General features: G+C 43.2%; 1 protein-coding gene across 2 annotated transcripts in view; it reads right to left on the reverse strand.

The window, feature by feature from the left end:
* The window catches only part of LOC127581745 (transmembrane protein 35B-like), a 39,352-nt gene extending 16,722 nt beyond the window's left edge, over positions 1-22,630 (reverse strand). For both annotated transcript variants that reach the window (XM_052036422.1, XM_052036423.1), the window contains exons 1-2: positions 22,500-22,630; positions 10,660-10,840 (exon numbers count right to left, since the gene is read on the reverse strand). In XM_052036422.1, the coding sequence (XP_051892382.1) occupies positions 10,660-10,840; positions 22,500-22,622 (304 nt within the window). In that variant the 5' untranslated portion in view covers positions 22,623-22,630. The remainder of the gene's footprint in view (positions 1-10,659; positions 10,841-22,499) is intronic.
* Positions 22,631-23,840: the final 1,210 nt, after the last annotated feature.

Raw genomic sequence — 23,840 nt, forward strand, 5'->3', positions numbered from 1 at the left:
TCATCGCCCCTTCAGCCCTTCCAAGTGCACCAACTCACATTTTTCAGGATTAAATTCCATCTGCCATTGCTCTGCCCATCCTACCAATTCATTAATATCTTTCTGTAGCCGAAGACTCACTATCAACAACACCTCTAAACTTCATGTCACCTGAGAACTGAATATTAACACCTCACAAATTCACTTCTGGATTGTTAATGTGTACAGCAAACAGCATGGGTCCCAGCACTGATCCCTGTAGTACACCACTTGTCACAGACTTCCAGAAACAAAAGTTGCCCTGAGCCAATTTCGGATCCAATTTGCAAGACTGCTCTGGATTCCATCAGCTCTTACCTTTTGGACCAATCTCCCCTGTGGGGCCTAATCAAAGGCATGACCGAAATCCATGTTGACTACATTAACTGCACAACCCTCATCAACACAATTAGTCACCTCCTCAAAAAATACAATCAAATTAGTCAGACAGGATCTGCCCTTAAAAACATGCTGATTATTCCTGATCAATCCCTGCCTCTCCAAGTGCAGGTTAATCTTGCTCCTCTGAATTTCTTCCAATAATTTCCCTACCACTGACATCAGACCCACGGCCCTATAACTACCTGGCTTATCCTAGCTACCCATCTTGAATAAAGGTACCACATTTGCTGGCTTCCAGTCACCCAGCATCTCACCTGTAGCCGGCAAAGATTTAAAAATCTGATAGGACCCCAGCAATCTCCTTGCTTGCCTCCACAGGAACATGGGATACATCTCACCGAATCCCGTCGATATATCCACCTTTACACCTACCAACGCATCTAATACCTCCTCTTTCTCAATGGCAATTTGTTCCAGAATTCCATTGTCTCCCTCCCCGAGCATCATCAGTTAACGTGTAGTTAAGGCTCTGTAACTAAGCTCACTTATCAACTCATTAGTCAATGGATTGCCTCAGCTGTAGAAGTAGGAACCCTTCCTATTCAAAGTTAAGTTGAATTAACTGGTCTCAGCCTCCTCTTTGGCAGGACTCAAGACTCCTTTCTGATATCCTTTAGCCTTTTAAATAGGGCAAAGAATCAGGGGATCGCAGGAAGCCATATACCAGTGTGAATCAGGATACTGCTTGAGGCTTGGTGGAGTTGTGATTAAAGATGTAAAGCCAAATAGGTCAGTATAGTGCCTTCTCCAATCATTATATCCTTTATTGAGGCTGGCAGAAAGGCAGAAAAATGACGTTGGTTGAGCTGTACATCAAAATGGTGTTATGGTGTTGTTGGATATTTTGTGTATATCTAGGACAACACAGTGGCATTACTGCCTCATAGCTCCAGCGACCCAGGTTCAATCCTGACCTCTGGTGTTTATTGTATGGAGTTTGCATGTTCTGCTTGCGACTGTTTGGATTTCCCTGGGTGCTCTCGTTTCCTCCCACTTCCCAAAGGTGTGCAGTTTGGTAGGTTAATTGGCCACTGGCAGTTGACCCTTGTGTGCAGATGAGGAGGTAGAGTCTGGGGAAGGTGATGGGTATGCGGGGGAAAAATGATCTTGGGGTCCAAGACCATAGCTCTCTGAAAGTGGCCACATAAGTAGATAGAGTGGTAGAGAAGGTGTTGGGGCATTGAGTATAGAGCAAGGAAGTTATGTTGCCGCTATATAAAACTTTGGTTAGGCCACACTTAGACTACTGTGTGCAATTCTGGTTGCCCCATTACAGGAAGGATGTGGAGGCTTTGGAAAGGATGCAGAAGAGGTTCACCAGGATGCTGCCTAGATTAGAGGGTATGTGCAAAAAGGAGAGATTGGACAAACTTAGATTGTTTTCTTTGGAGAGGCAGAGGCTGAGGAGAGGCCTGATAGAAGTTTATAAAATTATGAGAAGCATAGATAGATAGAATATTTTCCACAGAGTAGAAGTATCAAGTAATAGAGGATATGCATTTAAGGTGAAAGGGGGAAAGTTTAAAGGGGTAAGTGGAGCAAGTTTTTTTAACACAGAGAGTGGTAGGAGCCTGGAATGGGCTGTGAAGGATAGCGGTGGAAGGAGATATGATAGTGGTTTTAAGACATTGTTAGGTAGACACATGAATATGAGGGAACGGAGGGATATGGGTCATGTGCAGACAAAAGAGATTTAGTTTAATTCGACATCATGTTTGGTGCAGACATTGTGGGCCGAAGGGCCTGTCCCTGGGCTGTACTGTTCTATGAGTAGGGGAATGTAATAGCTCTGTGAGCTGGCATAGATTTGATGAGCTGAATGACTTTCTATGTCAGTGGAAAATATCTGAGAGTGTACGTGGATCCTTGGCTGAATGGATCATCCGAAAGAGGCCACTGATAACAATGCAGCTCTCCCACACAATGGCACCGTGATGTCAGCCAGGATTTCAAGGCTCAGGAGTGGGGCTTGAACCAGAGGTTCTCATTACAGGTTTGACATTGTAGGAAGGGAAAGAGAACTGCCAAGCAAAACTGCAGCAAGTGTGCATCACTGAAGTCTCTCTCTCTCCTGACAGACAAACTATTTTCCACAGCAGACAACACACCACAGGCTGAGTCAACTGAGCTAGATTCTCAAACTTTTATATACAAAGATTTCTCTTAAAAACATTGTTGTTGCTATAGGTCAATGGTGGGGCACTGCTGTTTTAATGTTGTACTCTGAGTGTGTGTAGGTGTTTATCTGAACTTTCAGTATTCAACTTGCAGCATGCTATTGCAACATCATCAGTAGTTGCTCACACCACCATTTTTCACAGGAAACATCGCGTAGTAAAGTGGGCAAACGGTGATCCTGTGGTTCAACTGAAACCCATTACACTGTCAGACACTGCACGAACAATCCACAGATCTCCAGACAGCAGACACAATGGTAGTCAGGACAGTGGTGCAGGTCGTAAAACTGCTGTCTCATAGCTCCAACGACCCAGGTTCAATCCTGACCTCTGGTGTTTATTGTGTGGAGTTTGCATGTTCTCCCTATGAATGGATGCACCAGTCTCCTCCCACATCCCAAAGGCATGAGAGTTGGTAGGTTAATTGCCCACTGTAAAATTACCCTTTGTGTGTTGACGTGTGGTAGAATCTGAGAGGAGCTGATATGAATGTGGAGAGAATAAAATGGAATCAGTGTAAAGTGGGTGCTTGATAGTTGATGTAGACCCAGTGGGCCAAAGAGCCTGTTTTCATGCTGTATGACTCCAGGACAACTATTACTCTCAACAGGCAGTGCCTGCTACTGCATTAGGATGGTAATGGAGGTACTCCATTTAAGGAAAGCTAGGCTCATCTCCTCCTTGGTAGGCAACATCTTCTTGCAGCTACCATCGGTCAGGAAGTACAGAATCCTGAAGTCCCACACCACCAGGTTCAGGAACAGCTGCTTCCCTTCAACCATTCAGTTCTTGAACCAACCTGCACAACCTTAATCACTACCTCAGTATAGCAACACTATGACCATTTTGCATGATAATGGACCATATTTTTTTGTTCTAATTGTGTTCTTTCTTGTATAATTTGTATGATTTATGTTTTTCTTGTGAATGTTGTGTATCAAATGCTATGTGCCTGTGATGCTGCTGCAAGTAAGTTTCTCATTGCGCCTGTGCATACATGTACATGCATATGACAATAAACTTGACTTTCACTTTAACAGCAGGCAGAGTGCCTGTCAGGATCTGAGAATTCTGGGCTTCCCCAGTTGTGCTGGGAGCCAATGACTCCACTCATATCATCTTGAGGCAACACACAGAAGCAAAGAGAGGCAAAGGAACTGCAAGAGATATCACCCCGTAGTATGCAGATGGTACCATGTATACTTGAGTCTAACTGCCTTGAGATTACCTGGCCTCATCTAACTAATGGCCCTACCCTCCACTCTCCACCACATTTACCAAGGCTTCAGGATTCATGTCAGAAAAGTTTGGTGCCCACTCTTGCCTTTGATCAGCCATGTCCAAGCCCCAGAAGCTCATGGACAACTTACATCACCTGTTTCAGCCAGAATACCACTCTTTAAGAAATACGGACTTTGCTTCAAGCAGTGCTAGCTAGGGAACAAGTCCCATGGATATGTGCTAAGGTGAAAAACAGTAGGTTAGCATTGACTGGTCAAAGAAACTATGTTGACAAAATACCAGCAAGAACTTTGTGGGTCAGCTTCAGTATGTCAAATGGGTACAGGTTAGTGGGTACATATTGCTAGCCTTGCACTCATTTTCTAAATTAGATTCCAAAATGTTATCCTAACAGGATACCTAGAAATTCATCATCTCCCAATAACATTATCCTGGCAACACTGAAGCATCAGCAAGCAGTACACTGTCTCCACAATTCACTGGACAACTTTCGGATACCACACTGCATATTTACCACCACCAACTGGAGATGAATTTCTAAGCATGTGTATATTATATAGATAAATATTTTGGTAGATTTTCTATAACAATATTAACAAGAAAACAGTTCATGTTTTATAACAGGAACATTATAATACCTGCTAAAGAACGTATGGCTAGAGATTGATCCCCACTTGGTTGGTTGCATGTGCATGTTATACTCTGCTTTCAAAATTCATTCCATTGAAGGGAACAGAATGAAATTTTAAGGCAAAGTTCAACATTCTGGCAACACTATACTTAACCTTTAGTGCTTTGGAAGATTTATTCCTACTCCAACAAACAAAGAAATGCATGATACCAGTGTCGGTGTGAAAGTGGGACCTGGTGCACTTGCCATACTCCTGAGTATGTCGAAGAAAAGGTTTCCCCATCTTGAAGGCAGCACTGCGTATATGCTCTGATCGTGTTCTAAATTGTACCATTATGCAAAACCACTACAATAGGTTATACTTTACATTTCCCCTGTCTTTGTTTCAGTTCAGTTTATTATTTGTTGGGAACTTGCACAAAATGAATGGTTAAGGGCATGCTAACTGTTCAAAGCAGAACTGTAGTGGTTAAGAAGTAGCTTGGTTGTGTGGGAACTGCATTTGACTGTTCTTTTAAGCTTGATTAACAGAGATTTCTGCTCCAGAGATTAGCTTCTCTTTGTCTGTTGGTTGCTGCTGGTTTTCTGCTGTTTACACAATACGTTGCTGCACAGCTCCAACACAACCATTTCCCAACAAGCTCCATGGGATCCACAGCTCCAGCAAGCCAGCAAATGGTATTCCCTGCACATTGCTCACCTGGCGTTTTAATTTCCATTGAATATCCTTCATGCAGAGGTAGAAAAAAAAGGTACCTCAGTTGTCTGAAGCCTATCTGCACAGTATGCGTGTCATATGACCAGGGCACAACTATCTGGGTGAGCCAAAAGAGGCCTGTTGGAGGAAGTCTATATTATTGTCCCCCAACTAATATGATCAGTGACCTGTATTCACCATATGCTGCAGAACTTCCAGCACCTGCCTGGAGAATTGTTGGTGGTAGAAGGGCTGGAGTCAAACTGGAGCTTCAGCTGCCAAGAAGGAAGGGAGAGGCAAAGGAGGAAGGAACTAAAGTTGATGGACAGTGAGACCACATTGTCAGGGAACCACTGATAAGGCCTTCTCCTAGGACTGGTATACATGGGGAAGATAGCGTTAAATGACAATGCCAGTGTCTGTCTTATCATCACCATCATCCTGTATGTTCTTTCAATACTAAAGTTTAGAAATTCCGGTTTACTTTTGTGGCTAAGAGTATGTATCTCCACCGAAGGTGTGAGAATGATGACACTCTGCAGCCCAGAAACGGAAGTCCTACTTCAACTGCTTGGAAGATGGTTCTCGCACCTCAGTGCCTGACCTGGTCATTTGTTGTTGCAATTTTTCCATGTAGCTCAGAGACATTCACAGTCCTCTGTACTGGGCAGCCTCATTACTCTGGGCTCCAAGCTTCAAGAGATACTGGAGACACAAGAGACTGCAGACACTGCAATTCTGGAGCAAAAACGAAATGCTGGAGGAACACGGCAGGTCAGGCAGCATCTGTGGAAGGAAATGGACGGTCAAGGACATTTGAGATAAGAACTGCAGTCCAAATGAAGGGTCTTGATCCAAGGCGTCGACTGTCCATTTTCCTCCACAGATGCTACCAGACCCACTGAGTTCCTCCAGCAGTTCATTTTTTGCTCAAGAGATACTATCCAGATTCTAAAGGAATTCAATTTTTTAAAAATTTGGACTTCCCACTCCCCGCTTGTACTTGTATTAACAGGTTTCATATTTTTCAGATTTCAAATGAATTTTCTCCACACTAACTTGTGAGGCTCTTCATTTCATTCTGAGTTTACTTTTGCTTCTGGAGCCATCTAGTGGTCCATTTTAGAATAAATTGAGTTTTAAGTGGTAATCCATTAACCATACTGTCACTGGACTACATACCCTGGGGACCAGCACAGTTAAGAAAGTGATAAGAAAGAGAATCAGTGTGGATTTCTTTTCACTTTTCCAGCAGCTGGAACCCTGCAATTTAATCTTGAGTTCCTAAGATAATGCAATAACTTCACATCTTAACCATTTTCTCTTGAACAAAAGGTGCTGGGGATGGAAGAGGAGATCGGGGTGGGGAAATCCCAAATTAGTACTTGTGGGGCCTTTCTTGCATGACATTCTCCCTGGTTCGAGGCTTGCCTACTTTTGCCAGATTCTCCCTGCTCCCTCCCAGCTCTGTTGCTCTCCTGTGATGATTTACAAATCCTACAAAGCCTAGTTTTGCAAATGAGACAAATAGAGAAATATTTTTGTCTTTCACTATCATCATTTTTGTGAATTACTCCAGCTGCTCTCCACTTTTCTTTGCCGCTACCCTGCTAAATTCTGGCTTGAGCTTATTTAAAAATGTTTAATTTCTAGTCCACTCAGGAGAAACAGAAGATGCAGTGATCACCCCCCCCCCCCCCCACCCTGCCGAGACATTTTCTCTGCTTCTCTCTCCACAAGGCCTGAACCGCTGCAAGGATTTTGACGTGTAGTTTCAGCTTCCACAGAATTTTTAGTGTGACAACAAAGCCTTTAATTTTATCACTTAAACCACTTATCCCCTTCCATTGTACTGAAATTGATGAAACTGCTGAGCTTCTTGTCTGGTTCAACATTGACCCAGCTTTTTACTGTTGTCAGATTAGAAGGCTGCAATTACAATCCTTTGCATTGGGGCATCTAAATCAAAAAAGTGGAGTCACTCAATAGGGTAAAGGCAGAGGGGGCTGGAATCAACCACTTCCCATTCCTGATCCCCGATCAGATGTGCTGCAGGTGTTTAAACATCAGACATGATGAAGTGTAGGTTCAGTGCTTTCGGTGATAAAGCCTCAAGCCAAATGTCATGGCACTCTTCTAGATCACATTCATGTGGCACCTTTAGAGTTATACAGCACGGAAACAGGCCCTTTGGCCCAACTCATCCATACTGACCAAGGTGCCTACCTGAGCTAGTCTCATTTACCCGCATTTGGCCCATATCCCTCTCAACCCTTCTTATCCACGTACCTCTCCAAATGTCTTTTATTGTAACTGAACCTGTCTCTACAGCTGCTTCTGGCAGCTCATTCCATATACCAACCATCTTTGAAATACTTGCCCTCAGTTCCCCTTTAAATCTTTACTATTTCACCTTAAACCTATGCCCTCCAGTTTTTGACTGTCCCACCCCAGGAAAAAGATTGTGACCATTCACCTTATCTATGCCCCTCATGATTTTATATACCTCTATAAAGGTCACCCCTTAGCCTCCCATACTCCAGGGAAAACAACCCCAGCCTACCCAGTCTCCTTGTAACTCAAGCTATTCAGTCCCAGCAGCATCCTTGTTAAAGATAGAGAGGGCTGGAGAGATGAAAGAGAGAGAGGTGGAGAGATAGAGAGATGAAATAGAGATGATGAGATGGTGGGGCAAGGGACAGAAGGGAGAAATAAACCTCCTTACCTCAGGATTGGAACGTGGTACAATAAGATGGACTCTTGACCTCACAATCTACCTTGTTATGACCTTACACCTTATTGTCTATCTGCACTGCACTTTCTCTGAAGCCGTTCCACTTCATTCTGCATTCTGTTGTTGTTTTACCTTGTACTAACTCAATGCACTGTGTAATGTATTGACCTGTATGAATAGTATGCAAGACAAGTTTTTCACTGTACCTTGGTACATCTGACAATAATAAATCGATAAATAAACCAATGAACCAAGGTTTCAAATCTAATTCATGGGGATTTAAATCAATATGGGGTAAATGAGGATATGTGAAAAACGGCAACTGGGGTGAAGTACTGAAGCACTAACACCTCCCACAGAACAGTACTTCAGCACAATTTGCACCTTTATGGAGAAAAGATTAGAAGCTTTGATTGTTCATCCTCTTAATTACACAGCACGTACACCAGAATTTTGGCACAATTAATCAATTGCTCAATTAAATTTAAAGACGATGAATGGAAGGAATTGTTACCCTTCATTTCCTAAAGTTATGCAGAGAATATGCAAATTAGTCCCGTAATTTTTATTACCAACCTTGCCCAGTGTAGCTTGCTCAGGATCAGCAAGATTGTTAACAACTGATGCACTTCCTAGCAAGAATCACTGGTAATAATCAAGAGTGCGTATCCTGGTTTATTCCCTTCCCATCTCTAGAGAAAGGAGATGAGTGAAAGAAAGGTGGGGAGGAGTGGGGAGAGGGGGCAGGTAAATGGGATGTGATCACAGGCAGCTTGGGGTTGAGTCCTTTAGTAATCTGTCAGTTTTCAAAACTACCGTCCATGACGTTCTCCTTCTAGCCCTGTTTGACAATAGAGAACATTTGGAGTAAACCTTTCAAGGGTTTACAATGAACACCAATCACCACAGGCACTCCAGGGCCAATGAAGTACTCACGTTATTCATGGATAGCCCAACATTGTCACAGGTGCCGTCCCCATATCCCACCTCAGCCACAGCCTCAACCACTGAAACCCTCAGTTGTGGCATAAGGATTAACTTTGTGAAAGCTCTAATTCCCCTACTCCATTCCTTACAACTTCTATTTAATTCCTCTGGCCTGAATTGTTAACTCTATCTCTCTCTTCCCCCATAGATATCACTCAACATGTTTCTCAGTAGACTACATTTTCTGTTTCCTTTATATCAAATTTCCAGCATCCACATTATTGTTTCGGTACCATTTTTCCCATGGAGAAGATTCACTTTGTGAAGGCAAACTAATTAAAAACCCTCAAGTGCACTGCAATACTCCTCCACACCGGGCAGCTCCTGCATGAAAACATTCTCTGGCTGAGTCGGAGAATAAGACTCCTTTATATAGAATTCATAGCTCTGGATTAAATTGAGATATTAGCCATTGCTTCAAATAAAAACAACTGTAATGGAAGCATGGACACGACATTTCATATTTACATATTTCATATTTTCTTAGAACATAAGGGGGCATTTGGCCCATCAAGTCTACACTGGATCTCAGAGCAATCCCATCAATCCTGTTCCCAGACTTATTTTGCTGTAAGCTGTTCTCTCCCACATGCTTTCAACTCTATCCTGATTCTCCTACAACCCACCTACACCAGGGCACTTTATAGTACCCGACTAACCTACTAGCACTTCTCTAGGATGTGGGAGAAAGCAGAGCACCCAGAGGAAACACCTGCAGTCATGGAGAAAACATACAAACTCAACACAGACAGGAATGGAGGACAGACCTGAACTCAGGTGTCAGGCTATGGCACTACCTGCTGCACTAACCTTACCTTGCCCCAAGGCGATACATTGCAAGGATTAGGGAACAGAAGAACCCTTATAAATTCATGGCTAGTTTAACAGCATTAAGCCAACATAAAGTTTGAAAATTTTAAACTTTAAGTTTTAAAATGAACTGAGTACAGACACAATGGGTAGAAAAAAGGCTATTTCTTACTATCCACCTACACTGGGGTAATTTACACAAACTGTTTTTCCACCACTGGAATATGCACTCAAATTCATTCCAGACTTCAGGAATGAAAAGGAAGTCATTCCCCCACCCCAACCCCTTTGGTGGTTGGGAGCATCACTATTTTATCTTAGTTTATAACACAAGATGCCCGACACAATTCAGATAGCAATGATCAGGATACATCACATGTGGGAGTATTGTGCCGGTGGCATGCACACTCTTCTGTGGCTTTGCAACATTCTGCACTACTGTCAGATGTGTTTTTCACTAAGAATGATCGCCAAAGAGACTTTTATATCAGAAGCAAAGGGAAGAAAGGTCAGCCAACCATTGTAACTTGTCCACCCAAAAGGAAAACCTTCCCATTGCCTATTCAATAATGTACAAGGATTTCTCCTCAACTTCTATTCCAACTGTCAAATATACATACATGGTGAGGAGACCGATCCTGACATTAGTCCTAAGTTTGCTGATCACCAGTTGGAATCATCTCCTATCCTCTTGTAATGTTCTAGATTTCTTTTGTCTGTGGAGTTTAATACCCATCTGTTTACCCTTCATTTACCTTTTAAACAAGATACCCCTTTTCTCCATTGTACCTTCAAGTTCACTTCTCTGGTTCTGAGAGCTCTTGCTTGAAACCCAAAGTGTTTTGCAGACCTGAAAGTTTTGCACGAACATCACAAATCAATTATTTGAACAATGTGCACACAGACCCAGCTGTGTTCATGCTATGTGTCTGACTGAAGTGCATGTTACACCATTCCTTACCCATCATAATGATTGAGAGGACAATGTTACTGACTTCCTGTAAGATTCTGGGCCCAAGTATCAGCAGCAAACCTCCAACCAATTCAATCCAGCCCACAGCTGTTAGGAAAACGATGGGTTCTACATGGAGGCCAAACTTCTTTAATGGGAGTACTTCTGTAAACTTCACAAACTCTTCCAGCTGTTGACAAAACACAGATAAAGAACATCAAAAGACTAAAGTAAAAACAAAAACATAACCACCAGTGAAACAAGAGGAAGGGATCATTAAGTTGTTCAAGTTTGTCTGTTTTCTTTGATCAACGTTAATGGTTGATCTTGTCAAGATATCCCTCAACCATCTTCCCTCTCAAGAATGTATAGCTCAATTTATCCCAGTTATACCAGATTCTTATTCTGTATCTATTACATTTTACATAAACAAGTTTTATTAAACATCCCTTCCTACCCTCATTTAATATCTATGCTCCAGAAGTCCCATTGTGACCGATCTGCCTGAAACTAATCCACCAAGTTGCTGCCTCAGCAATGTTGCTTACGCTTTGTTTTAAATCTGTTACTCATGATATCAAAGGATTACAGGGCAATATCACTTGGCTACTGATGCTCACCTACAGCTCACTGAATAGGATTAATACATAACTCCCACTTGGTTTTCTGAAAGAGGGCAGATGCCCCAAAACGTGGGTGAAAATTGGATGCTCACCATGAAGAGACCTTTAAGAAAGAATTTTGTTTCCACTCTGTAGTGTACCTAATGTTAGCATTAAACAGGTGTAGGCTCGTCTGGCTCAATCCAAGTAAACTCCCTCAATAGTCATTCTTTTCAAGTACACTTTCCAATTTGGTGACATCAATCAGGGGCAATTTGTGCTTTGAACCCATTGCCAGGGTTGACACAAAATAGGTTTATAGCATTTGGAGCTATTACAACCAGTATTATGTCAGGACAAGCCAAGTCAGAAATGACAGTGCATTATTGCACTTGCTGCTACATTTTACACTTGTCACGCTACAAGTGTCAGACATTCAGACCATTGGGTCCATGACAGCTCCCAGGAAATAATCCCCCTCTTATTTCCCGGCACCCCGTAACTTATTCCCTCTCGTACATGCTCATCAACTATCCTTGATTCTTTATTCTTGCCAGTGACCAATACCAAGGGGTAATTCACAGTAGCCAGTTAACCCACCCGCACATCTTTGGAAACCAGAGCACAAAGTGGCAACCCACATGATCAACAGAGACAGCACTCAAGATCAGGACTGAACAAGGGTCCCTGGAGCTATGAAGCAGCAGCATTAACTGTTGCACCACCATGCTGCCCAAGGAAACAACCTCACAAAGAGGAGGAAAAAGGCCTAAACACCTATATAAAAAAGAACATGCCCACAACCCACCACATACACGTCCATTGTAGGAATGAGGTGCATAAAAAGGGGAGCAGTAGAGCTAAGCCCCAGAGTGCAAATACTTTTTACAGCAATCTTCATGTCAAGAGGGACCAGATCACTCCTCTGGGCTATAAGACCACAAGAAGAAGGAACAGGAATAGGCCATTCAGCCCCTCAAGCCTCCTCCTACATTCATTATGATCATAACTGATCCTACTTTCCTCAAGTCCATTTTCCACCGTCTCCCCATAACCCTTGATTCCTTTACTGATTAAACAACTATCAATCACCACATAAGTATACTCAAGGATTCAGTCTCCATAGCCTTCTGGATCAAGGAATTCCAAAGATTCACAATGCTTTGAGAGAGGAAGTTATATAAGCAAGGCACAGAATGATACAGTCCTAATGAGGACAAATGGGATTAGCATAAATGGGCAAAAAGGTTGGCATGGATGTAGTGGGCCAAAGGACCCAGTTCTGTGCTAAATAATCCTCTTTATGAAGCCATGCTGACTCAGCTTGATCAGATTATGATTTTCCAAATGTAATTATTAAACTTAAGTTATTCAAATTATTATCTCCTTAATAATTGATTCCACCACATTTCCAATTATATACATTAGTCTAATTGGTCTATAATAACTCAATTTTTTACTTACCCTTCTTTAATAAGAGTAGCACATGAACAATTTTTCCAATTGTTAAGCAGCTGTCCAGAACTACAAACTTCATTTAAGATCCTGAGAGGCAAATCATCTGGGCCAGGGGACTTATTCAGCCTTTTATTCCAAATAGTGACAGTAATGGTACTTAGCTATTCCCCTGTATTTTTTAATATTAGTGGGATGTCTGTAGATTCTTCTATCAAGATTAGCTAAGATGCCTTTGGCTGCCATTCAGTCACTCACTGATCCCTCCTGTGTTCACGGTCAGCACTTCCAAAACCCCACTCTAACCTGCAGCCTGTTCTGTGCTGATATTCTCCCTGCCCAGCCCTCCCTAACTAACGACCTGCAATCCTCCCTAACTAACGACCTGCAATCCTCCCTGTAATCATCGTCACCAAGGTCTATTCCAAACAGACCACATCTGTGGTTACTCTATGCCAACCAGCCTACCTACTGGACAGCTGAAAAATGGAAATTTTAAAAAAATCACTATCTGAACCTGCCATTACACTCTGTAGGACCTTCTCCTCCTTGACTTTGAAAAAATCTCTCCTGGGTACTGTGCCCTCCCACGAATGTTGAGCTCACACTCAAGTTGCATTGTACCTTTAAACACAATGATATCTTCAAAATGCTCTGCAGTGGGTCTTGGGAAACTTCCCTACTTTAAAAAAAAGGGGTTTAGGTGTTCCTCCTCCTGCTTGTGAGGCTTTACCTCATCCACGGGGTGTAGTAAATCAAAGTAATTCACTTTTAATACCAAGTTTTTCAAATAAAATTTTGTACCTTAAAAACCATTGAACTTTCTTTTAGGCTTATACAAGGAATTAAGAAATAAACTAACCTGGCTCCCTAAAATTTACTTTAAAATGTTAAAAAAAAACTGACTGTCAGCAGTACAGATTATCAGTAAAAAATAGCCATACCACATGAAACAAAAACATTAAAAAAAACCAACAGAAAGCTTATGCTACTACAAAGAGCTCCTGGTGTACATGAAGCTCTTTTGATCTCATTCCAAACGAAGGAAAATGAGCAAAGCTGGCACCCAGACTAAATTGTTTTGTTATGTGCATATTGAAATGAGCCCATCAACCTGAGGCCTTAATGAGACTTATTCATAGCTGGTGCCTGAGTTCTCAGTGCTACAGGCTTTTCCCCAATGAATCCACCCACTCTGATAGTGTGACAAGTCAACACCAGGAGTATTGCTGGGCTATAGCAACACATTATCACAGGCGCCAACTTCCCCCAAGACCTCACAAAATGTGATCCCTCAAAAGTTGAGGAGAACAGATGTCAAGTCAGAGCCCCTCTAGGCTAGTATGTAGAGATAGAGATAGAGATACCTTTATCAGTCACATGTACATCGAAATACAAAGCAGCCCGCAAGTGTCGCCACACTTCCAGCACCAGCATAGCATGCCCACAACTTCCTAACCCATATGTCTTTGGAATGTGGGTCAACCCCATACCGTTTCTGCTGAAGATTAACCAGAGAGGTTTTTGAACAAAGTCCAACGCATGCAGTAATCGACCCATGCAGGTCATTTACTTCAAAGAAGTCCCTCCTCTCCAACCAGCAGTTAGTAACAACCCCCAATCACCCTGGCGCAGGGCTAATCCCAGCTCTGTCAAAGTGTCTAGGGTGACGTTCAAAGAGCAAAGTGGTAATCAATAATTATATCTCAGTTAAATGAACTGCTGCCAAAAACACCGACAGCGGTCTTAGCCTTAAAACTGCTGACAAACAAATCTTTGAACAATCAAACTGTGAACACACCACTAGGTGACTTACATTCCCATGTCGTTAAGAGACACAAGCACTGGAATTAAGTTCATTCATATGAAACACTGCCTTCTCTTTTAACGTAATTAAATAAAGGATTTCATTCAAGGGAAACACTTGGATGCTAAAAATGACTGATGTAATTTCAAAGCTGTCAACTCACTGGCTACTTGCATGCTCATGTAATCCCACTCATAGGGTGGCCAGAGCCAAAGAATAATTCAGTCTCATAACCAAATCTCATACCCCGGGAAATACCACACTGTGGGGTAAAAGAGGTAGGTGCTTAAGAATGAGTTCAAAGAGTAATTTACCTGACATTCTTTGGGAAGAACAAGCAAACTGATGCGCAACAAAAGTAAATCCAAAGTAAGACTGTAAAACAAAATCTTTATTTGAATGCATGCAGCAATTGCAATAAGATGGATGAGTTGATGGAACATTTAGCAACTTACGAGTATGATCTAATAGCTATATCGGAGACGTGGTTGCAAGGTGACCTGATGTGGATGCTTAGGACCACCCCTGTGGACTGAATGCAGGTGCTCTGCAAAGCGATCACGCAATCTGCATCTGGTCTCTCCAAACTGATGTCAGTTTAAAATTAATTTTTGCCAATAAGTGCCAGTGGGAAAAATGCTGTCTGTTTCAAATACTAAGGGCCTGTCTTGGTGATTCTAATGTTCCTACTAGCATTTAATTACTTGGGAGATGAGCAATTGATTATGCGATGCCCCTTGTAAACAATGGAGCTTTTTGCACATCTTTATAGAACATAGAACATTACAGCACAGTACAGGCCCTTTGGCCCATGATGTTGTGTTGACATTTTATCCTGCTCTAATATCTATCTAACGCTTCCCTCCCACATATATCTTCCTCCAATCACCTTAAAATTATGCCCCCTTCATGTTTGCCACTTTCGCCCTGGGAAAAAGTCTCTGACTGTCCACTCGATCTATGCCTCTTATCACCTTGTCCACCTCTATCAAGTCACCTCTCATCCTCCTTCTCTCCGAAGCGAAAAGACGTAGCTCACTCAACCTATCCTCATAAGACATGCTCTCCAATCCAGGCAGCATCCTGGTAAATCTCCTATTCACCCACTCTAAAGCTTACACATCCTTCCTAAAATGAGGTGACCAGAACTAAATACAATGCTCCAAGTGTGGTCTGACCAGAGTTCTATAGAGCTGCAATATTACCTCGTGGCTCTTGAACTCAATACCCTGATTAATGAAGGCCAACACACCATACGCCTTCTTAACAACCCTATCGACCTATACGGTAACCTTGAGGGATCTATGGATGTGGACACCAAGATCCCTCTGTTCCTCCATACTACTAAGAGTCCTGCCATTAACCTTGTATTCTGCCTTTAAATTCGATCACCCAAAGTGCATCACTTCACACTTTTCCAGGTTGAACTCCATCGGCCACTTCTCAGCCCAGGTCTGCATTCTATCAATATCCTGTTGTAATCTACAGCAACCTTCTACACTATCCACAACATCACCACCTTCGTATCATCAGCAAACTTACTAACCCACCCTTCCACATTCTCATCCACGTCATTTATAAAAATCACAAAGAGCAGGGGTCCCAGAACAGATCCCTGCGGAACACCACTGGTCACTGACCTCCAGGCAGAATACGCTCCATCAACCAACACCCTCTGTCTTCTACGGGCGAGCCAATTCTGAATCCACACAGCCAAGTTTCCCTGGATCCCATGCCTCCTCACTTTCTGAATGAGCCTTCCATGAGGAACTTTATCAAACGCCTTACTAAAATCCATGTACACAACATCCACTGCTCTACCTTCATCAATGTGCTTTGTCACATCCTCAAAGAATTCAATCAGGCTCATGAGGCACGACCTGCCCCTCACAAAGCCATGCTGACTGTCCCTAATCAGTCCATGCTTCTCCAAATGCCCATAAGTCCTGTCTCTAAGAATCTCCTCCAGTAATTTGCCCACCACTGAATTAAGACTCACTTGTCTGTAATTCCCAGGGATGTCCCTACTCCCTTTCTTAAACAAAGGAACATTTGCCAACCTCCAATCATCTGCACTACTTCTGTGGCCAGTGAGGATGCAAAAATCATCGCCAAAGGCACAGCAATCTCTTCCCCCACTTCCCATATTAACTATGAATATATCCTGTCCAGCCCCAGTGACTTATCTATCCTAATGTTTTTCCAAAGTTCCAGCACATCCTCTTTCCTCACATCGACATGCCCTAGTGTATCAGCCTGTCATACACCATCTTCCCAAATGTCAAGGTCTCGCTCAATGGTGAATACTGAAGCAAAGTATTCATTAAGGACCTCCCCTACCTCCTCCAACTGCAGGCACGTTTCCTCTTTTACCCCTGATCAGTCCTACCCTCACTCTAGTCATAGTCCTATTCTTCACATACGTGTAGAACACCTTGGGGTTTTTCTTAATCCTACTCGCCAAGGCCTTCTCATGCCCCCCTTCTAGCTCTCCCAAGTCCATTCTTAAGCTCCCTCCTGGGTACCTTGTAACTATCCAGAGCCCTGTCTAATCCATGCTTTCTAAACCTCAGGTAAGCTTCTTTCTTCCTCTTGACAAGATATTCTACATTTCTTGTCAACCACAGTTCCTTCACTCTACCATCCTTACCCTGCCTCAATGGGACAAACCTATCCAGAACCCCATGCAAGTACTCCCTAAACAACCTCCACATGTGTGCTGTGCACTTCCCCAAGAACATCTGTTCCCAATTTACGCTCCCAAGTTCCTGCCTAATAGCATCACAATTCCCCCTCCCCCAATTAAATACTTTTCATATCATCTGCTCCTATTCCTCTCCAAGGCTATGGAAAGGTCAAAGTGTTATGGTCACTATCTCCAAAATGCTCTCCACCGAGAGATCTAAAACCTGATCAGGCTCATTGCCTAGTACCAGGTCCAGAATGGCCTCTCCTCTAGTCAGCCTGTCCACATACTGTGTCAGGAATCCTTCCTGGACACCCCTAACAAACTCCACCCCATCTATCCCCTTTACACTAAGTAGGTGCCAATCAATATTTGGGAAGTTGAAATCACCCATGACAACAACCCTGTTATTTTTGCACTTCTCCAAAATCTGCCTCCAGATCTGCTCCTCAGTGTCTCTGCTGCTATTGGGGGTTCTGTAGCATACTCCCAATTGAGTGATCGCTCCCTTTTTGTTTCTGACTTCCACCCACACTGACTCAGTGGACAATCCCTCCAGGACGTCCTCCCTTTCTACAGCTGTGACACTGTCCCTGATCAGCAAAGCCACTCCCCCACCTCTTTTATCTCCGCCCCTGTCCTTTTTGAAACATCTAAACCCTATGTTCCTTCAGTTATGTTCCCAATTATAATGGAAACCAGGAAGTTAATGATGCCAACCAACTACTGTACATTAAGTGGTTTTATTTGCAGCATTGCTGCAAACTAGATTAACTCAGAATCCATCTTACTTTTGTTGATCTTAGTTCCCAACATCATTACAATAAATAGAATGTAGCTGTTGAGGCTGTGTATCTTTTTAAAAACAATTTTAAGATGTTCCCACATGGTGGAAAGTGTTTATGTTCAGGTTTGGTTCCAGGAAGAGCATAGCACAAGGCCCCTGCTGTTTTACTGCCCTTGGGAGCAATGTATCAGTGACATATTCACATCAAAACAAGCATTGTCCTGGTCCCTCTTGAGGTTTGCAAGGAGAGTCGATGCACTGATCTCTCGGCTTTTCTACCTTTCACTGTCAAAGAGTTCTGCATATCAACGTATCCCAAGATATCACTGACTTCAGTGATCTTTGCCAGAAAGTCATGTGCGAGCTATAACTGACAGCAGTTCCCTTGGGTTGATGAGGGAAACATATCTGCCTGAGTTTCTCAATGCCAGTAACTATTGCTGAGTTCACAGATGCCCAGTGTTGAGCTTGGATGTGGTGCCCTCTCTTCTGAAAGTTAACAACCACTTGTGGAATTTGAGCATCAGATGGAAGTGCTACTCCACTCACTTACCAATATCTTCAAGAACAAAACATATATTTGAGATTTTGTTTCAAAACAAAATCTTGAATTGGCTTTGTTCCAACATTGAGATGAGACTGTCACCGTTCTAAGCCTGGACTTTGCCATTCTGTGGGGACAGTGAGCAGCCCCTCCAGTTCTTTGCAAGAAAACAACCAGGGATTACAAATGTAATAGTCCACCCAAGGTCTCCACCCCCATTTACAGGCTCTGGTGGGACAGACAGGTACCTTCACCCGACATTCTGGGCTTTCTTATCTCTTGTCCTGCTTTCTCTGGGCTCACCTTGTCCACACCATCAGACATGTTCCCTGGACCCCATTCACAATAAACCAACATTTTTCCTGGATCCCATATTACTGATATTCTAAGCACCCCACTTCTTCTCAATTATGATCACCAAGGCTGCCAACATCACTGTCCTAACCTGTCAAAAAAGCACCAGAACCTCTCTGAACACAAAAAGGGCAATACAGTGGCACATCAAGTAGTGCAACTGCCTCAGCTATAGCAGCCCAGGTTCCATTCTGAACTTGGGCGCTGTCTGTGAGGAGTTTTCTCATTCTACCTGTTACTGCATGGGTTTCCCTCAGGTGCTCTGGTCCTCTTCTACATCCCAAAGATGTGTAGTGTAGCAGTTAGCGTAACACTATTACAGCGCCAGGGACCCGGGTTCAATTCCCGCCACTGTCTGTGAGGAGTTTGTACGTTCTCCTCATGTCTGCATGGGTTTCCTCCAGGTACTCCAGTTCCTCCCACATTCCAAAGACGCACAGGTTAAGAGCTGTGGGCATGCTATGTTGGTGCTGGAAGAGTTGTGATACTTGTGGGCTGCCTCCTGCACATTCCTAGTAACGCAATAAGACGCATTTCACTGTGTGTTTCGATGTACATGTGACTAATAAATAAATATCTTATATCTAGCTATTGGGTTAATTGATTCCTGTAAATTACCCCTCTGTAGGTGATGGATGGCTGTGTTAATGGGCATGTGTGGGAGAACTGATTACAGGTGACCCTCACTTTACGGGGGATTGCATTCCTAGAAAATGGTCCTTACTTCAATTTTCTTTAACTCGAAGCTGCATCATCTGCACATCAACGTCAAGAAACACAAGTTAAAGAAAAAATTGTGTTGACTTATTTACTTCTTTTTCTGCATAAATTCTGTGAAAGTGAATTTTATTCCATCTCAAATTTTTGGGTAATGATTTGCGAATTCTGTAAGGGCAAATTTCCATAACCCGATGACAGATGACAGTAATGGGGGGGGGGGGGTGTTCCTGGTACAGGAAAATAAGTGGGGGAAATCGGATTGATGGGATCGCTCTGAGAGCTGGCATAGACTCGATGGGCCAAATGCCTCCTTTGATGTCATTAGGAAAGAACCATCCCTTCTTAAATTCCCTCTCAAAATTCCTTGAATTCCTAGATGCCTCCAAAATTAGCCTCCATCTTTCCTTGAGCCAAATGATTGCATTTCTGAAATCAACTCTCCCACAGCACTGAAATCACCCTACCCAAATTCTCAAAGATATCCTCGATGACCAGGATGCAATACTATTTGTCTCCCTTCTCAAATTCTCTGCTGTCATTGACACGATTCTCAATTACACAGTTCAGTCACATTGTCCTTACCTGATTCTATCCATTACCTTTGGAGTGAAAGCAGGCCCTCTTATACCCCAACTCCTCACTGTTAATTTCTGAACTTCCCATAGATCTGCCCTTGAACACTTCCTCCTACCAACCAGAGACAGTAAACACCACCAGTTCTAACTCTTCACACCTCTCTTGCTGCCACCACTATTTCTCTGCTGCCTCGATGAGCTGCCATTCTATCCACTAAAAGATTGAGAGCAAAGTTTTCTTTAACCACTATAAATAAACAGTGATGCAGGGTCTCGACCTGAAACATCAACTGTCCATTTCCCTCTACAGATGCTGCTCGACCCTCTGAGTTCTGCCAGCAGTTTGATTTTGCTCCAGATAAGATCTGCAGTCTCTTGTGTCTCCATAAATAAGTTCCACATCTGTACCATTGATTCCATCTCTCTCTCTCATCAGATCCGCAACTTGGATGTCAGTAGTTTTAGCATCTTACTTGACTCCAAGCTGGCCTTTTGATCGTGTATCTTTTCCACTGCAAAGACAGGGTACTTCCATCTCCACAACACTGCCCACCACCACCAGCTGCCTCCACCCTTCTACCATTACGTAACTCTCAACCCTGCTGTAATTGTTCCAGACCTGCTCACCACTGAACCCTCACCCCTACCACCCTTGCTGATCCAACTGTCCAAGTTAAAAATTCTCAATACCGCACTCTCTGCAATTTCAACAATGCCCCAGTTTTTTATTCCTCCGGCTCTGACTTCTCATTTAGCCCTGTACTTTGCTTCATCCCTCACCAACTCTGGAGTTTCACCCCTAATCCTTTGTTATCCTCTACAAACCTCCAACTCCCTCTGCATGTTTACTGCCTGCCCATTTCTCCTACCAAATTTTCCATCACCTCTAACAGTGTATATCAGATAACATAAGTACTTAAGAGATGCACAAATACTTTGATCTGTTTTTTTCACTTTCTCACCACTCCCCTTCTCTTTATATTGGCCATCACACCTCTCCACTCAGTCCTGATGCAGGATTTCAACCCAAAACATCAACAATTCTTCTCCTCCCACAACTTGCTGAGTTCTTCAGGCAGATTGTTTGTTACACAAATAAGATATCTTTATTAGTCACATGTACATTGAAACACACAGTGAAATGTATCTTTTTTGCGTAGAGTGTTCTGGGGGCAGCCCGCAAGTGTCGCCACGCTTCCAGCGCAAACATAGCATGCCCACAACTTCCTAACCCATACGTCTTTGGAATGTGGGAGGAAACCAGAGTACCCGGAGGAAACCCACGCAGAAACGGGGAGAATGTACAAACTCCTAACAGACAGTGGCCGGAATTGAACCCAGGTCGCTGGCGCTGTAAAGCATTACGCTAACCGCTACACTACCGTGCCTGCCCTCCTTGTTGTAATAGAAAACCCAATGGAATGATCCACTAAGAGCCTCTATATTTGTTATCATAGTCAGTGAGCACAGGAACAGGTCCTTCAGCCTAACTGGTCCATGCCAACCAAGATACCCATCCAAGCTAGTCCCATTTGCCAGCGTCTGAACTTTTTCTACCCACGTACCTATCCAAGTGTCTTTTAAAAGTTGTTATTGTACCTGCCTCAGCTTATTCCACATACTTACCACACTTGTGTAAAAATGTTGCCCTTCAAGTTCTTAATAAATCTTTTCACTGTCACCTTAAACCTATGCCCTCTAAATCTTGATTCCCCAACCCTAAGGAAAAGACTGAGTGCATTCACTACCTATACCCCTCATGAGTTTACCCTTGAGGGCTTTAGCATTTTCAAAACTGTATTTCATTGCAACTTCACAGTCATGCTGCTTAGTGATCCTATTACATTAATAAGCGCCGTTCCGTTTTATTTTTGATGTTTTCACCTTCCCCCCCCCCCAAAATATACCCCCGTTTTACCTTGGCAAGTCGATACAAAGCCGCCTCGCCCTGGATTTGTGTCAGATCCTTGCAAACAAAACTGGGTGCAAACTGGGTACTGAGCTGAGATATAACCGCGCTCAGAGGCCTGAAACTGCAACATCTCAGGGATTACAGCAGCTGCAGTGAAAGTAAAATTCACCACATTCAAAACTATTGCACATTTATTGGAAAAGGTTACACAAACTTGCATCGTGCTCCTCTCTTTTCTACGACTCTGCGCAGATTTTTTATTTGTTTTTAACTCTGCACAGAATGTCCCACCACTCGCCAGCTTGCCCACTGCCGCTGACGTTCACTTAATCGCCATAATAGAGTGGAAAGGAGCGCTGTCCCGGGACACAGGGCGGATGGAGGCACCTGCCCCGGCTCACACTCACCCCCTCGGCGTACAGCTCGGAGGAGATCCGATCCGTCACCTTCATCGTCCCCGTAAACACGAATAAACACCCGACAACCAACTGAAGAACCACGACACACAAGCGCCATGGGCATCGATTCATCAAGTGCACTCGCAACAGGGGGCAAAACGCAAGGACTCTTAAAGGGGCACCCACGCATACACTATCCACACTGCCAAGTGCCAACCCACCAACAGCACAGCCCTCCTCCCAACCTCTGCATTCCTTTGCAAGTCCACACATTTGAAGCAATCTTTTTTTGTGCTTGAACCGATATTTGCTTCTATGCAAAACTTTTAAAGCTTTCCTCTGTTTGTTAAAACAGGGTTTAATCTGTTGCAAATTTCAATAAATCTCGTCTGGCGTTTATTCCTGCTCTCATGTTTACAACTCTGCTAACAGAAGGTCCAGATTTTTTTTTTGCAGAACACACTGGAAAGGCTTGAGTTGCCAACCGACCGACTTTTGGCAACAAATTTACATTTTCAATGTTTTTTTGTAATTAAAGCGGGCGACGGGATTGCTTTGTATCCAGTTTCTACTCCCCTCACTGTGCATTCACTGCAATAAAATGGTTCACAACACGTGGCCTAGTCCCCATATTACAGCGAGGATCTGATCCAGGAATCTTGCAAATCCTGTGGTCAGTTAATGTCAGCGCTGGAATAGTGCATCATCCCATGAAGCACTATTAAATAAATATATCACGTTAAAATAAAATATTTGAATTTTCCTCCCTAAAGCAACCACAATGCTCCATAGTCACAACCACAGGAAATGAATAATATTGGAAGGAGTTTAATGACTTTACTAGTTTAGCCCTGGTAAGAAAAATACTGTATGCATCTCTGCAATTAACATGTTTACTACTTGCAGCCATTGTTTCCTATTCTGTCTTTTCACAGGCAGTCCCTTGGGTTCAAGAGGTGACTTGCTTCCACTCCAGGTCCTAGGGTTCTGAGGTGGCCAAAGGCCCATGTGAGATCTGCAGACTCTGCCAGAGCTGGGGCAGATGTTGCTGGATGGATGGGTGGGTTGTTAGGAAAGTTGTCCACTCTTTCCATAGTTTGCGCATGGATTCCATGCACTCCTGTCACAGAAACCTGAGGTGCTCAGTGGCTTCCTGGATGCTCTTATCCCATCTTAAATGGTCCCATCCCAAAGATATCTATCAGTCAATTTTTTCAAGGAGATTTTGAGAACATCACTGAAGTGTCAGGGACACACCATCAATGTCCAGGAGTGACAAAGACTCCTTTACATTCCAACCATCAATTGCAAATGGACCTTGATTAGATGTCACCCTGTGCCTCACCTGGA

The sequence above is a fragment of the Pristis pectinata genome, chromosome 22, assembly GCF_009764475.1.
Source record: "Pristis pectinata isolate sPriPec2 chromosome 22, sPriPec2.1.pri, whole genome shotgun sequence".
NCBI lineage: Eukaryota > Metazoa > Chordata > Chondrichthyes > Rhinopristiformes > Pristidae > Pristis > Pristis pectinata.